Source organism: Mixophyes fleayi, chromosome 11 (assembly GCF_038048845.1).
Source record: "Mixophyes fleayi isolate aMixFle1 chromosome 11, aMixFle1.hap1, whole genome shotgun sequence".
NCBI lineage: Eukaryota > Metazoa > Chordata > Amphibia > Anura > Limnodynastidae > Mixophyes > Mixophyes fleayi.
This window is the reverse complement of record NC_134412.1, coordinates 2182466-2197666: the sequence shown is the minus strand read 5'-3', so window position 1 is coordinate 2197666 and position 15201 is coordinate 2182466. Positions and strand designations below refer to the sequence as shown.

Here is a 15201-nt window from a genome sequence, read left to right as displayed (position 1 = left end):
TGTAAGATTTAAAGGTAGGATAGTCTGAATACTTTAACACGAGTAATGAGGCCTCTATTTTTACCAGTCACAAGTATGTAGCTGCAATACACTATGTCACCAGCAGGCTGCACTGGACTTAGGATATCATTTTTTTTGTTTTTAAGTTTTTAAAAATACATTAAAAGTGATGTGAAGAAATAGAAAACTGCATTCTCTATGGCTCTTGGATAAGCATGGATTTCTTTTCAATAAACTCTGAAAACCAATAGTGCACAGACATCCATTTTCCTTGGTTTAGAAACAAACAGAATCGCTGTCATGGCTTCAGGAAGAGCACAGTGCGGGCCAAACAATTTTTTTTTTTTTTTTTTTGAAACGTGTCAACAACAGTTTTGGAAAGAGTCAACTCTCAACTTTTTTACCCACAGCAGGACAATCAGGGCAACAAACGCAGAGATGGGATTCGCCCAGCAGGACCGCCATTCCACCAAGATTTACAAGTTTCGTCCAGGCTGATGGGTGCGAAGGACAAGTTACGTTCTCAACGGACTCTGTGAAGGCGGAGAAAACAGCTCCACCCCAAGAAGTACGACACACTCTAAAACCAGACAGGTCGGACTTTGCTTCTTGCTTTTCCAATAAGGAAATAAGTTACGTGGGGACTACAATATTTTTAGCAAGTAAGGCAAGCAGAGCCAGCTCCACATTCCCCTCGGCCCGCTCTAGGGCTAGAAGAGCATCCGGCAATGAGAACCCTGCATGGACAATCCGCTCTACAGCAGATGCTGAGGAAAAGGAGGGATCTGGCTGTGGGCCAGAAGAGATCTGTTCACCGACGAGACCCTCAGGATCAGTGCTTAGTCTTGGAAGATTGCCATCATACACATCGTTACCATTAGAGCTCAGCCGTACTTCACTTGGGGACGTTGTGTGTATTAGAGGAGATCCCAAAATATTAGATGGTTCAACGTAACTCTCCACTCCATCGGAACAAACATCAGTGGTGCTGACTGTGGTCTCTGTACACATGGAGTCTTCAGGGTCTTTGATGCAAATGTTCTCATCACACAGGGAAACCTCGTTACCAATTTCGTAGTAATTGTCGTTAGAGTCCCCCTCTTGGGAACACTCCGGATTGTTTCCCTGATCTACATCTGTAATAATAGATTCTGAAAATGCTTTCCCATCTGCTACTGATCTACAGGAACCCTGACCACTGGTGACTAATAATTTATGGAGTTCTTTCAAGGCAGTAGCCAAAGAGAAGCAGCTTTCCTGTAAATCTTGGCCAGAGATGTTTGCCGGGTTTGGGTAATCTTGCTTGGTGGTACTGTCCACTTCTTCAGACACTACATCAACGGTCATGTCATTCGAAGAAACTGGCTGGTTTTCAGCATTTTCCTGCAGCTCAGACAACCCAGCAACCGCAACATCCGTGAAAAGGCGTCTGCAGCACTCAACATCGATGGCAGGGTAAGGAATAGTCTCTGTGTCAACTTCTAATGTGTCTTCAGCACTGTCACAAAGAGCCGCCATCTTCTGCTGTCCTTCATCCACATCATAAACCAATGCAGACACAGAAGAACAAGGCAGGTCATCCGTGTGGAGCTCCAAATTAGACTGCTCATTATGAGAGGCTGTGTGGATATAGGACTCAGCGCTCTTAATAATGAAATCGTTCTGCTCAGCTTCAAGGTCTGGTACGGAGCTATCTGCAAGTTCGTCAGCAGAAGCCAATATGGACCCTGTACCCTCATCATTAGACAACGGAGAATCTGGAACTGCTGTACTTCTGTCGTCGCCAACTGAATGTCCTGACCAATGATGTGAGCTCTGGTCACCATCACAGACGGCATCTGCTTTGGGCAGGTTTGTTGGTGGCTTGCTGCTCTCGGTCGCAGTGGACAGGTTTGAGCAGTCACTGATCTGGGTGGAAATAGAATGAGCGAGGGGTGTTGAAGCAGTGCCTGAAGCATGGACGGGTTGGTGAAGTCCATCAGTTGGTGGCACCAGAGATGGACCTTCCACTGAGGTAGATTCCTTGTCTGCAAACAGAACAAAAAAAGAATTGGGGACATTATCGTGTGATGGAGCGTGTTCCATGTAATACTACCTGTCACGTGATGGAGTGTGTTACATATACTACCATATAATGTCATGAGATGGATCTTGTTCCATATCCTACTATATAATATAATGTGACGCAGCGTGTTCCATATAGCACTATATAATGTCATGTGATGGAGCATGAAACTTTCTAACAACAAAACCTATCAGGATATGGGTAGACAGATGCTGCTAAGCTGCCCGTGTTCCACTGCGTTAAGCATGGTAGACTGTGGCTGAACTGATGCTAAATTCAACGGAGAACATGACTAGCACCAAAATACTGTGCTCTTAATTGGGAACTGACTTTCCCCTAATGAGGATTTTGTTAGACCGCTTCTTGATCAATACAAGAGGGCTCCCATTCATGAAAAATACACAGGTCATATGTGACGTCACTGGTTCCTGCATTCTCAGTGATGTCACTGGATCCTAGTGACTGGATAGGCTGAACTCTCAGTGATGTCACTGGCTCCTAGTGACTGGATAGGCTGCACTCTCAGTGATGTCACTGGTTCCTAGTGACTGGATAGGCTGCACTCTCAGTGATGTCACTGGTTCCTAGTGACTGGATAGGCTGCACTCTCAGTGATGTCACTGGCTCCTAGTGACTGGATAGGCTGCACTCTCAGTGATGTCACTGGCTCCTAGTGACTGGATAGGCTGCACTCTCAGTGATGTCACTGGCTCCTAGTGACTGGATAGGCTGCACTCTCAGTGATGTCACTGGCTCCTAGTGACTGAATAGGCTGCACTCTCAGTGATGTCACTGGCTCCTAGTGACTGGATAGGCTGCACTCTCAGTGATGTCACTGGTTCCTAGTGACTGGATAGGCTGCACTCTCAGTGATGTCACTGGTTCCTAGTGACTGGATAGGCTGCACTCTCAGTGATGTCACTGGCTCCTAGTGACTAGATAGGCTGCACTCTCAGTGATGTCACTGGCTCCTAGTGACTGGATAAGCTGCACTCTCAGTGGTGTCACTGGTTCTTAGTGACTGGATAGGCTGCACTCTCAGTGATGTCACTGGCTCCTAGTGACTGGATAGGCTGCACTCTCAGTGATGTCACTGGCTCCTAGTGACTGGATAGGCTGCACTCTCAGTGATGTCACTGGCTCCTAGTGACTGGATAGGCTGCACTCTCAGTGATGTCACTGGTTCCTAGTGAATTGATAAGCTGCATTCTCAGGAACTAGAAATTTTTCACCACACTTTCCTGCATATTGTTAACCATTTAAATTTGAAATGACAAACGAGAACAGCATTATCTTAGCTGATAAGTTACCTGCTGTACGGTCCCCCTCCTGTGCCAGATTACACACACATGCATCATGGATTCTGCTGGTCTGTGTGGATTAGGAAAGACAAAAACAGCAAACTAATATTAGGAGAACACAACAAGCCACGTGCAGTTAGTTAGTGGTCTGGGTCCTGTGTTCTTCCAGTCACATTCAAACACGTATGAATTTTCATTGCCTGTTACGGACCACCCAGCCGCATACTGCTCTGGCATCGGCTGTAGGAAGCAGACTCTGCTAATTGTCCATACAGATCAGCGTTGGAGCAGGGATTTGGGGGGTGATGAGACATCATACAGAACTATGTACAACTAGTGGGCAGAACGTAAGACACCATTGAGAAGGCAGAAGAGCAGAAAGTAAAAGTAGATTTATTTGTAGCGTTGTGTTGCTCCAAATTTACAGAATAGACATTTACATAAAAATTACCCATGAACATGCGGTCCTATTGAGAAGGTCGTCTGTCTATATGGAGGGAGAGATTTATAGAGCCATCTATCCCATTTCTATGGGGATATGGACAGGCAGATGGAACAAGCACATTACACAGACCACACCAAACACAGTGCAGGCCGTGTGGCAGGTTAATAATGTAAGAGAAAAGATTCCCAACACATGCACACAACTACACGCGTGTGAGGACAAGCCATGCATCATGTACCTGCTTCCTCAGCAGATTTCTGCAATACTTCCGCTAACTCGCGATCTGCAATCTCTTCAGGGCGCATATCCTCCCTCCCTGGGCCGTATGCCAGTCGGGCACACTCAGGAAGCTCGCCCTCGGGCAGGAAGCTAGTACGGGTGCCCGTCGTGCCAATCACTAAGACATTCTTCTCCAGGTCAATGGAACACTGCAAGAGGACACATTTAGGTCAGGATCTGCCCCTGTATCACGCACAAACAGTTGCGTCAGACATCGATCTACCTGTACCGGACATCCTCCATATCAGCGAGGAGGGGACTCTAGATCCTACCATCTATGTCACCATCACATACCTGATGTCTCTTCAGCATGTCTAGGCCGAGCAGCATGTCCATAGGCTGCTCCTCCAAGATAGAGAATGAGCAGGGCAGGAAATCACCTTCTATCTGTACCTGAGCTATAACAAATAAGAGAATTTAGTGAGCTGCAGTCTGTTCCCTATATACATTCTAAAGTATATATCTATATCAGAGACTAACAACTCCCAGGATCTGGTCCCCATACAGCCTATAGACCAGGGACTAACAACTCCCAGGATCTGGTCCCCATACAGCCTATAGACCAGGGACTAACAACTCCCAGGATCTGGTCCCCATACAGCCTATAGACCAGGGACTAACAACTCCCAGGATCTGGTCCCCATACAGCCTATAGACCAGGGACTAACAACTCCCAGGATCTGGTCCCCATACAGCCTATAGACCAGGGACTAACAACTCCCAGGATCTGGTCCCCATACAGCCTATAGACCAGGGACTAACAACTCCCAGGATCTGGTCCCCATACAGCCTATAGACCAGGGACTAACAACTCCCAGGATCTGGTCCCCATACAGCCTATAGACCAGGGACTAACAACTCCCAGGATCTGGTCCCCATACAGCCTATAGACCAGGGACTAACAACTCCCAGGATCTGGTCCCCATACAGCCTATAGACCAGGGACTAACAACTCCCAGGATCTGGTCCCCATACAGCCTATAGACCAGGGACTAACAACTCCCAGGATCTGGTCCCCATACAGCCTATAGACCAGGGACTAACAACTCCCAGGATCTGGTCCCCATACAGCCTATAGACCAGGGACTAACAACTCCCAGGATCTGGTCCCCATACAGCCTATAGACCAGGGACTAACAACTCCCAGGATCCGGTCCCCATACAGCCTATAGACCAGGGACTAACAACTCCCAGGATCCGGTCCCCATACAGCCTATAGACCAGGGACTAACAACTCCCAGGATCTGGTCCCCATACAGCCTATAGACCAGGGACTAACAACTCCCAGGATCTGGTCCCCATACAGCCTATAGACCAGGGACTAACAACTCCCAGGATCTGGTCCCCATACAGCCTATAGACCAGGGACTAACAACTCCCAGGATCTGGTCCCCATACAGCCTATAGACCAGGGACTAACAACTCCCAGGATCTGGTCCCCATACAGCCTATAGACCAGGGACTAACAACTCCCAGGATCTGGTCCCCATACAGCCTATAGACCAGGGACTAACAACTCCCAGGATCTGGTCCCCATACAGCCTATAGACCAGGGACTAACAACTCCCAGGATCTGGTCCCCATACTGTCTCTAGAGTTTTACACCACTTGGCAACGTTTTAAGATTATTTTGTATCATGCAATGAAAAAATATGCTTCAGGGAAGTTAAACTCACCCAGATGCACTCTGCCGATGATTTTCTGCGTGCCGACCCCCTTAGCTATCCCGGCCCACCGTCTGTCTACTAGTCTCATGATATGGCACCGCTCCGCACAGGCCTGGCTCATTATTGTCATCTGGGCACCTGCCATGAGAAACAGAAAACGGTGACTCCCCTGAGGCCATGAAGACCCCAATTCCTCAGATATCCTCACTGCCGGCTGGTCCTCACCTGAATCTACGAACGCCTTTACGGGGTAACCATTCACCTTGCAGTTAATATACAGCATCACCACCTGGCCGAAGCTCTCAGGAGCCTCCTCCATCGCGATGGTCATGTTCTCCTCGATGTTCTGCTGCCTGAGGGGAGAACCGTACAGGTCATGGAGAGTCTCCAAATCACCCCACAACGGGATCTGCGGGGGCTTTCACAGGAGATGCACGTCCATAAGCAGGGGTTATAACTAGCTGCTTACACTGTCTAAGCCACAAATAGACATCACCTGAGAACTGTCCTTAGTATGAAATATAACATTATCTTACTATGCATAAAATTATTCTGATAACACCTACATGCCCAGTGATCCACAAAATATACAATCAGAGTACAGCAACTCGAGCTACAGCCGAAACTGAACACGGTCCTCTGAACCAAACCAAGGCTGCTGCCAAAGGTGATGATGTATCATGGTCTATTGTTACTAACTGGTTTCCAGATAGAGCAGGATGATGTCACGATATCAACAAGAGGGAATAAAGTCCCTCACAGGAAATGTGCGCCTCACCTTATGTCTTCCTCTATCTTAGCCTGCGCTTCCAGGTCGAAAGGGTCCGCGGAGAAAAGGCGTATCCTCTCCTGCTCCCGCCTGGCTCTCTCCTGTTGTTGCTCCAGGAGGACCTTAGTGAATTTCTCTGCAGGAGACATAAAATCAGCTCACGTAACCTACAGTGCCCCCCCTCCCCCCCAGGAAGCCACACCCAGACACGGGGAGACATCACTCACCCAAATCTCCGCTCAGCAGCGCCTCGGCCAGAGGTGGATTCCGCTCTTTCAGCAGCGACAGCTCATGGGGATTGGTCAGCAGCATTTCCCGTAGCAGAGCAGGGTTATCCAGCCCCTGAGGAAACGATGTGGAATCTGGAGCAGTCGTGTTGGGCTGGGGAGAAGCCGTTTGTCTGGAGGTCCCGGGAACTGCGATGCTGCTGAAGTCTATCCTGGGTAACCCTGAAGAGAGCACAGAACCCAGCATTATCACCACAAAGGGAGCATCTAACAAAACCTATACACCTCAGGCATGTAATGGGAGGTCAGATGCACTCTTCAGGTTCACCCTGCAGCTGGTACAATAGAAGTATAACCCCTTCATTACAGACAGCTGAAGCTCCTCCTACACCAAATATGGGATCTCATACAGGTCATTAAGGTGAGTTACTGGGACATTACTGGCCCTGCCCCATTTATTATTTCACCAATCCAAAGCGAGCATTTCTGCAGAGCTGTCACTCAAACTCTGCCTGCTTGGTGAGAGAAGCTCCACCCCCTACGGCATTAGGGTGAACAAACATGGCGACCATTCTTCTGTTTACTCCATAATTCCCCGATCTGTCCTTAAACCCTCCACACATGGAATGGAAATATTATCTGACAGGTTGGTAGATGTGGCAGAAGGTGTGATCAGCCGGACAACGATCGCAGCAAAGGGTGTAATGTCATTACAGGTAACCAGCGGAGCGGGTTCTGGCTTGTATGTGCCTCTCTCATCCCATGTGATCGCAGCAGCGTACCTGGAAACTGCGCTGCAGGCCGCGTCTCTGTGGGATCTTTCTGACGCAAGACCACCACGTCGCCATCTTTTAGCCCATAGGACGTCAATGATCTCTGGTTGTCTGTCAGCGGCCTCTCTGCATAAATGATCTGAAAGAGAACAGTGTGAGCCCCACATTATTACTGGCAGGACACAGAAGACGCTGTGACTATGGAAAAGGTGAGGACCTCAGGCACCTCTCGTTCTGCAGATGGTTATCCCAGACGATGATGTTAGCTTCATTAAATAATCTCATTCATTATTGAGGACAGGTAACGTCACATTACTGAAAGATGCATTAAGCGTTATAGCAGGAAACATGCGAGTGGTACAATCATCATCAGCTATTTATATAGCGCCACTAATTCTGCAGCGCTGTACAGAGAACTCATTCACATTAGTCCCTGCCCCATTGGAGCTTACAGTCTAAATTCCCTAACACATGATAAAGCAAAAAGTATTTTTAAAGTCTTCTGAAGTAAGTATGAAGTCTTTATTCCTTTCACATCAGATGTGGACACCTCCAAGCAAAGAGCGGTGGGGGCAGCACGGTGGCCTAGTGGTTAGCACTTCTGCCTTACAGTGCTGGGGTCATGAGTTCAAATCCCGACCATGGCCTTATCTGTGTGGAGTTTGTATGTTCTCCTTGTGTTTGTGTGGGTTTCCTCTGGGTGCTCCGGTTTCCTCCCACACTCCAAAAACATACAAGTAGGTTAATTGGTTGCTATCAAAAATTGACTCTAGTCTGTGAGTGTGTGTGTATGTCTGTGTGTATATTAGGGGAATTTAGACTGTAAGCTCCAATGGGACAGGGACTGATGTGAGCAAGTTCTCTGTACAGCGCTGCGGAATCAGTGGCGCTATATAAATAAATGGTGATGATGATGTGTCATGGTGCAGACAAGTACAAGCTTTTATACATTTTAACAGCATATGTTAGACAAAGATCTATAATCTTATTTACAATATGCTAATATGGTAAAGAAGTTTCTATAGAACATTGTCTCCCTTGAGATAAGGAAACCACATAAACCAACATTGTTATAATTGTTGGGATCCCAAATCTCACTTCACTTTATTTAGTTTGACCTTTCTCCTTGTTCTTTAAACTTATAGGTAAATAAGATTGTCCTTCTGCACTAAGAATACATCTGCTCAAACCATGTCACCCTCTGACCCCTTCCAGCTGGATTCTGAAAAGAACAGAATTGGACACATAAAACATAAGAATATTGTATTGCTTAATTGAAACAATATTAACCATAAAGAGTCAATATTGTGTCAGTCAGGTTGGCTTCCACATCCACAGACATGCAGCGAGAGAAGGGTCAAATTGTTAGCAGCCAATCAACCTACTAGTATGTTTTTGGAGTGTGGGAGGAAACCCCAGCGCACCCTACAATGACCGTTACTGTAGATATTCTGGTATGAGAAGAACATATATCCACTACTTCTTTTCTCCCAGATGGACAGTCCACTTACAATGTTTATACCCAGTGTAATCTAGCAGAACATATACCAGACACATACACACATAGGCTGCTGATCATAAATCACTGATCAGTAATTAACGGAGGATCACTGCAGGAGAGCACAATAAATCAGCCATATGTTTCTGGAGATTACCCTATAAACTGTCTGCTAAACCTGGTCAGCTGCTCCTTATCCATCTACAGACAACAACTCCTCCCTTCATAGGGCTCTCTCTCCTCAGTACTGTAATCTCCTTATATTGCAGGATATACCAGATGTACACACTCCACCAACTGCATCACTCATCATATCCCTAGATACACGTCTCACTGCTAATGTGTCCTGCAGAACCTCACCGATCACCTTTATAGTAACGTTCAGACTGGAAGGTGGCCAGGGACCCCGCTCCCCGCACCCAGGGACCCCGCTCCCCGCACCCAGGGACCCCGCCGCTCCCCGCACCCAGGGACCCCGCCGCTCCCCCGCACCCAGGGACCCCGCCGCTCCCGCACCCAGGGACCCCGCCGCTCCCCGCACCCAGGGACCCCGCCGCTCCCCGCACCCAGGGACCCCGCCGCTCCCCGCACCCAGGGACCCCGCCGCTCCCCGCACCCAGGGACCCCGCCGCTCCCCGCACCCAGGGACCCCGGCTCCCCGCACCCAGGGACCCCGCCGCTCCCCGCACCCAGGGACCCCGCTCCCCGCACCCAGGGACCCTGCCGCTCCCCGCACCCAGGGACCCGCCGCTCCCCGCACCCAGGGACCCCGCCGCTCCCCGCACCCAGGGACCCCGCCGCTCCCCGCACCCAGGGACCCCGCCGCTCCCCGCACCCAGGGACCCCGCTCCGAGCTGTCAGACTATACCTGCTACTGAGCCAGCTTCCTCAGTGACACAGATCTCCTGCTGTGCTGCCGGAGGTGGCATATACCATGAAGACTATATATCAGGGCCACAGAGGGCCCCTGACTTGTAGGCATTGTACAAGGCGTTATGTAGCACAGTAATACCATGAGAGTAGAACTACCGACGTGTGTACAGTAGGGATCAATGAGTGATAGGGCTGCTGTGATGGGAACGCCCCAGACCTTACACCACATTCTGTATGAACAAGTTATAAGGAGCCAGGAATAGCCCCAAACCTGGAGTTATCCAGAGTACTGCAGTACTAATGTGGAGGCTGCAGTACTAATGTGGGGGCTGCACTCTCTCCACTGATGTCCTTCCCTGTCATACACAAGTCAAAAATCCCAGACCTCCATAAGGGATCAAGTGCCCTGTCCTGCACACAGATCTCTCCCCCCCCCTCCCTCCACTCTCCCACACACACAGATCTCTCCCCCCCCCCTCCACTCTCCCACACACACAGATCTCTCCCCCCCCCTCCACTCTCCCACACACACAGATCTCTCCCCCCCCCTCCACTCTCCCACACACACAGATCTCTCCCCCCCTCCCTCCACTCTCCCACACACACAGATCTCTCCCCCCCTCCCTCCACTCTCCCACACACACAGATCTCTCCCCCCCCCCCTCCACTCTCCCACACACACAGATCTCTCCCCCCCTCCCTCCACTCTCCCACACACACAGATCTCTCCCCCCCTCCCTCCACTCTCCCACACACACAGATCTCTCCCCCCCTCCCTCCACTCTCCCAACACACAGATCTCTCCCCCCTCCCTCCAGTCTCCCACACACACAGATCTCTCCCCCCTCCTCCAGTCTCCCACACACACAGATCTCTCCCCCCCCTCCTCCAGTCTCCCACACACACACAGATCTCTCCCCTCCCCCCTCCTCCAGTCTCCCACACACACAGATCTCTCCCCCCCCCCTCCTCCAGTCTCCCACACACACAGATCTCTCCCCCCCCTCCTCCAGTCTCCCACACACACAGATCTCCCCCCCCCCTCCTCCAGTCTCCCACACACACAGATCTCCCCCCCTCCTCCAGTCTCCCACACACACACACACATCTCCCCCCCCCCCCTCCAGTCTCCCACACACAGATCTCTCCCCCCCCTCCAGTCTCCCGCACACACAGATCTCTCCCCCCCCCCCCCTCCAGTCTCCCACACACACACAGATCTCTCTCTCCCCCCCCCCCTCCTCCAGTCTCCCCCACACACACAGATCTCTCCCCCACCCCTCCAGTCTCCCACACACACAGATCTCTCCCCCCAGTCTCCCACACACACAGATCTCTCCCCCCCTCCCTCCAGTGTCCCACACATACAGATCTCTCCCCCCCCTCCTCCAGTCTCCCACACACACAGATCTCTACCCCCAGTCTCCCACACACACAGATCTCTTCCCCCCCTCCCTCCAGTCTCCCACACATACAGATCTCTCCCCCCCCTCCAGTCTCCCACACACACAGATCTCTCCCCCCCCCTCCTCCAGTCTCCCACACACACAGATCTCTCCCCCCCTCCCTCCAGTCTCCCACACACACACAGATCTCTCTCTCCCCCCCCTCCTCCAGTCTCCCCACACACACAGATCTCTCCCCCACCCCTCCAGTCTCCCACACACACAGATCTCTCCCCCCAGTCTCCCACACACACAGATCTCTCCCCCCCTCCCTCCAGTGTCCCACACATACAGATCTCTCCCCCCCCCTCCAGTCTCCCACACACACAGATCTCTCCCCCCAGTCTCCCACACACACAGATCTCTCCCCCCCTCCCTCCAGTCTCCCACACATACAGATCTCTCCCCCCCCCCCTCCAGTCTCCCACACACACAGATCTCTCCCCCCTCCCTCCAGTCTCCCACACATACAGATCTCCCCCCCCCTCCCTACAGTCTCCCACACATACAGATCTCTCCCCCCCTCCCTCCAGTCTCCCGCACACACAGATCTCTCTCCCCCTCCCTCCAGTCTCCCACACACACATATCTCTCTCCCCCCCCCCTCCAGTCTCCCACACACACAGATCTCTCTCCCCCCCCTCCTCCAGTCTCCCACACACACACAGATCTCTCTCTCCCCCCCCCTCCTCCAGTCTCCCCCACACACACAGATCTCCCCCCCCCCCTCCAGTCTCCCACACACACAGATCTCTCCCCCCCTCCCTCCAGTCTCCCACACATACAGATCTCTCCCCCCCCTCCTCCAGTCTCCCACACACACAGATCTCCCCCCCTCCAGTCTCCCACACACACAGATCTCCCCCCCCCCCCCCTACAGTCTCCCACACACACAGATCTCCCCCCCCCTCCAGTCTCCCACACACACACACACATCTCCCCCCCCCCCCCTCCAGTCTCCCACACACAGATCTCTCCCCCCCCCCTCCAGTCTCCCGCACACACAGATCTCTCCCCCCCTCCTCCAGTCTCCCGCACACACAGATCTCTCCCCCCCTCCTCCAGTCTCCCGCACACACAGATCTCTCCCCCCCTCCTCCAGTCTCCCACACACACAGATCTCTCCCCCCCTCCTCCAGTCTCCCACACACACAGATCTCTCCCCCCCCCCTCCTCCAGTCTCCCACACACACAGATCTCTCCCCCCCCTCCTCCAGTCTCCCACACACACAGATCTCTCCCCCCCCCTCCTCCAGTCTCCCACACACACAGATCTCTCCCCCCCCTCCTCCAGTCTCCCACACACACAGATCTCTCCCCCCCCTCCTCCAGTCTCCCACACACACAGATCTCTCCCCCCTCCCTCCAGTCTCCCACACACACAGATCTCTCCCCCCCCTCCTCCAGTCTCCCACACACACAGATCTCTCCCCCCCCCTCCTCCAGTCTCCCACACACACACACATCTCCCCCCCCTCCAGTCTCCCACACACAGATCTCCCCCCCCTCTAGTCTCCCACACACACAGATCTCTCCCCCTCCCTCCAGTCTCCCACACACACAGATCTCTCCCCCCCTCCTCCAGTCTCCCACACACACAGATCTCTCCCCCCCTCCTCCAGTCTCCCACACACACAGATCTCCCCCCCTCCCTCCAGTCTCCCACACACACAGATCTCTCCCCCCCTCCTCCAGTCTCCCCCACACACGGATCTCTCCCCCCCCCTCCTCCAGTCTCCCACACACACAGATCTCTCCCCCCCCCTCCTCCAATCTCCCACACACACAGATCTCTCCCCCCTCCCTCCAGTCTCCCACACACACAGATCTCTCCCCCCCCTCCTCCAGTCTCCCACACACACAGATCTCCCCCCCCTCCCTCCAGTCTCCCACACACACAGATCTCTCCCCCCCCCCTCCAGTCTCCCACACACACAGATCTCCCCCCCCCTCCTCCAGTCTCCCACACACACAGATCTCTCCCCCCCCTCCTCCAGTCTCCCACACACACAGATCTCCCCCCCCCCTCCTCCAGTCTCCCACACACACAGATCTCTCCCCCCAGTCTCCCACACACACAGATCTCTCCCCCCCTCCCTCCAGTCTCCCACACACACAGATCTCCCCCCCCCCTCCTCCAGTCTCCCACACACACAGATCTCTCCCCCCCCTCCTCCAGTCTCCCACACACACAGATCTCTCTCCCCCCCCCTCCTCCAGTCTCCCCCACACACACAGATCTCTTCCCCCCCCTCCAGTCTCCCACACACACACAGATCTCTCCCCCCCTCCCTCCAGTCTCCCACACATACAGATCTCTCCCCCCCCTCCTCCAGTCTCCCACACACACAGATCTCTACCCCCAGTCTCCCACACACACAGATCTCTTCCCCCCTCCCTCCAGTCTCCCACACACACAGATCTCTTCCCCCTCCCTCCAGTCTCCCACACATACAGATCTCTCCCCCCCCTCCAGTCTCCCACACACACAGATCTCTCCCCCCTCCCTCCAGTCTCCCGCACACACAGATCTCTCCCCCCCTCCCTCCAGTCTCCCACACACACAGATCTCTCCCCCCCTCCCTCCAGTCTCCCGCACACACAGATCTCTCCCCCTCCCTCCAGTCTCCCACACACACAGATCTCTCCCCCCCCTCCTCCAGTCTCCCACACACACACAGATCTCTTCCCCCCCCTCCAGTCTCCCACACACACACAGATCCCCTCCCTCCAGTCTCCCACACACACAGATCTCTCCCCCCAGTCTCCCGCACACACAGATCTCTCCCCCCCTCCCTCCAGTCTCCCACACACACAGATCTCTCCCCCCCTCCCTCCACTCTCCCACACACACAGATCTCTCCCCCCCTCCCTCCACTCTCCCACACACACAGATCTCTCTCCCCCTCCCTCCACTCTCCCACACACACAGATCTCTCCCCCCCTCCCTCCAGTCTCCCACACACACAGATCTCTCCCCCTCCCTCCAGTCTCCCGCACACACAGATCTCTCCCCCTCCCTCCAGTCTCCCACACACACAGATCTCTCCCCCCCCTCCTCCAGTCTCCCACACACACACAGATCTCTTCCCCCCCCTCCAGTCTCCCACACACACACAGATCTCTCCCCCCCTCCCTCCAGTCTCCCACACACACAGATCTCTCCCCCCAGTCTCCCGCACACACAGATCTCTCCCCCCTCCCTCCAGTCTCCCACACACACAGATCTCTCCCCCCCTCCCTCCAGTCTCCCGCACACACAGATCTCTCCCCCTCCCTCCAGTCTCCCACACACACAGATCTCTCCCCCCCCCTCCTCCAGTCTCCCACACACACAGATCTCCCCCCTCCCTCCAGTCTCCCACACAAACAGATCTCCGGTCTCCCGCACACACAGCCCCCCCGGGGGTCTCACCAGGGACTCGGCCGCCGGGATCCCGCTCTCCAGCTCGCACAGGGCTCGGAAGTTCTCCAGCTCGAAGTCCGGGTCCACGTCCAGGGAGAAGGTGATCTCGGACAGGTCGCGGCGGACGCAGTACACGGTCAGTAACATGGCGGCCGCGCTCCGATACCGAACACACAGGATCGCCGGGGGGCGGGGCCACGGCACTGCGCAGGCGCGGCTTCCGGGTACTGCTGTCACCTGACCGTGCGCGTCACGTGGAGCCTGGCGGCTCTGCCCCTCTGTGTACCTGACCTGCAGCCTTCTGGGACTACAACTCCCAGCATGCATTGCCAGCCTCACACTGTGTACTCTGATATCAGCCCTGCAGGGCATCCTGGGAGTTGTAGTTCCTCTCATGATCTGGGAGGTGGGGAACAGATGCTGAGTACTCACCAGAGCCTGAGCTCCAGCAAC

At 53.4% G+C, this 15201-nt stretch overlaps 1 protein-coding gene across 1 annotated transcript; it reads right to left on the bottom strand.

Annotated features, from left to right (window-relative positions):
• Positions 1-1896: 1896 nt before the first annotated feature.
• Positions 1897-14967, bottom strand: DDI2 (DDI proteasomal shuttling factor 2). The gene is made up of 10 exons (XM_075190987.1): positions 14758-14967; positions 7536-7665; positions 6754-6975; positions 6536-6662; positions 5983-6110; positions 5767-5895; positions 4385-4488; positions 4050-4239; positions 3376-3436; positions 1897-2027 (listed from the first exon to the last, which is right to left on the bottom strand). The coding sequence occupies exons 1-9, from the start codon at positions 14893-14895 to the stop codon at positions 3420-3422; spliced, it is 1185 nt and encodes a 394-aa protein (XP_075047088.1). The 5' UTR covers positions 14896-14967; the 3' UTR covers positions 1897-2027; positions 3376-3419.
• Positions 14968-15201: the final 234 nt, after the last annotated feature.

Excerpts from the sequence above, each read along its gene's own strand:
- DDI2 (XM_075190987.1), bottom strand. The coding sequence starts at position 14,895 with ATGTTACTGACCGTGTACTGCGTCCGCCGCGACCTGTCCGAGATCACC. Across the intron at positions 7,666-14,757 it reads TCCCGGCGGCCGAGTCCCTG|ATCATTTATGCAGAGAGGCC; the intron begins GTGAGACCCCCG and ends GTTCTCTTTCAG. Across the intron at positions 5,896-5,982 it reads AAAGGCGTTCGTAGATTCAG|GTGCCCAGATGACAATAATG; the intron begins GTGAGGACCAGC and ends TTCTCATGGCAG.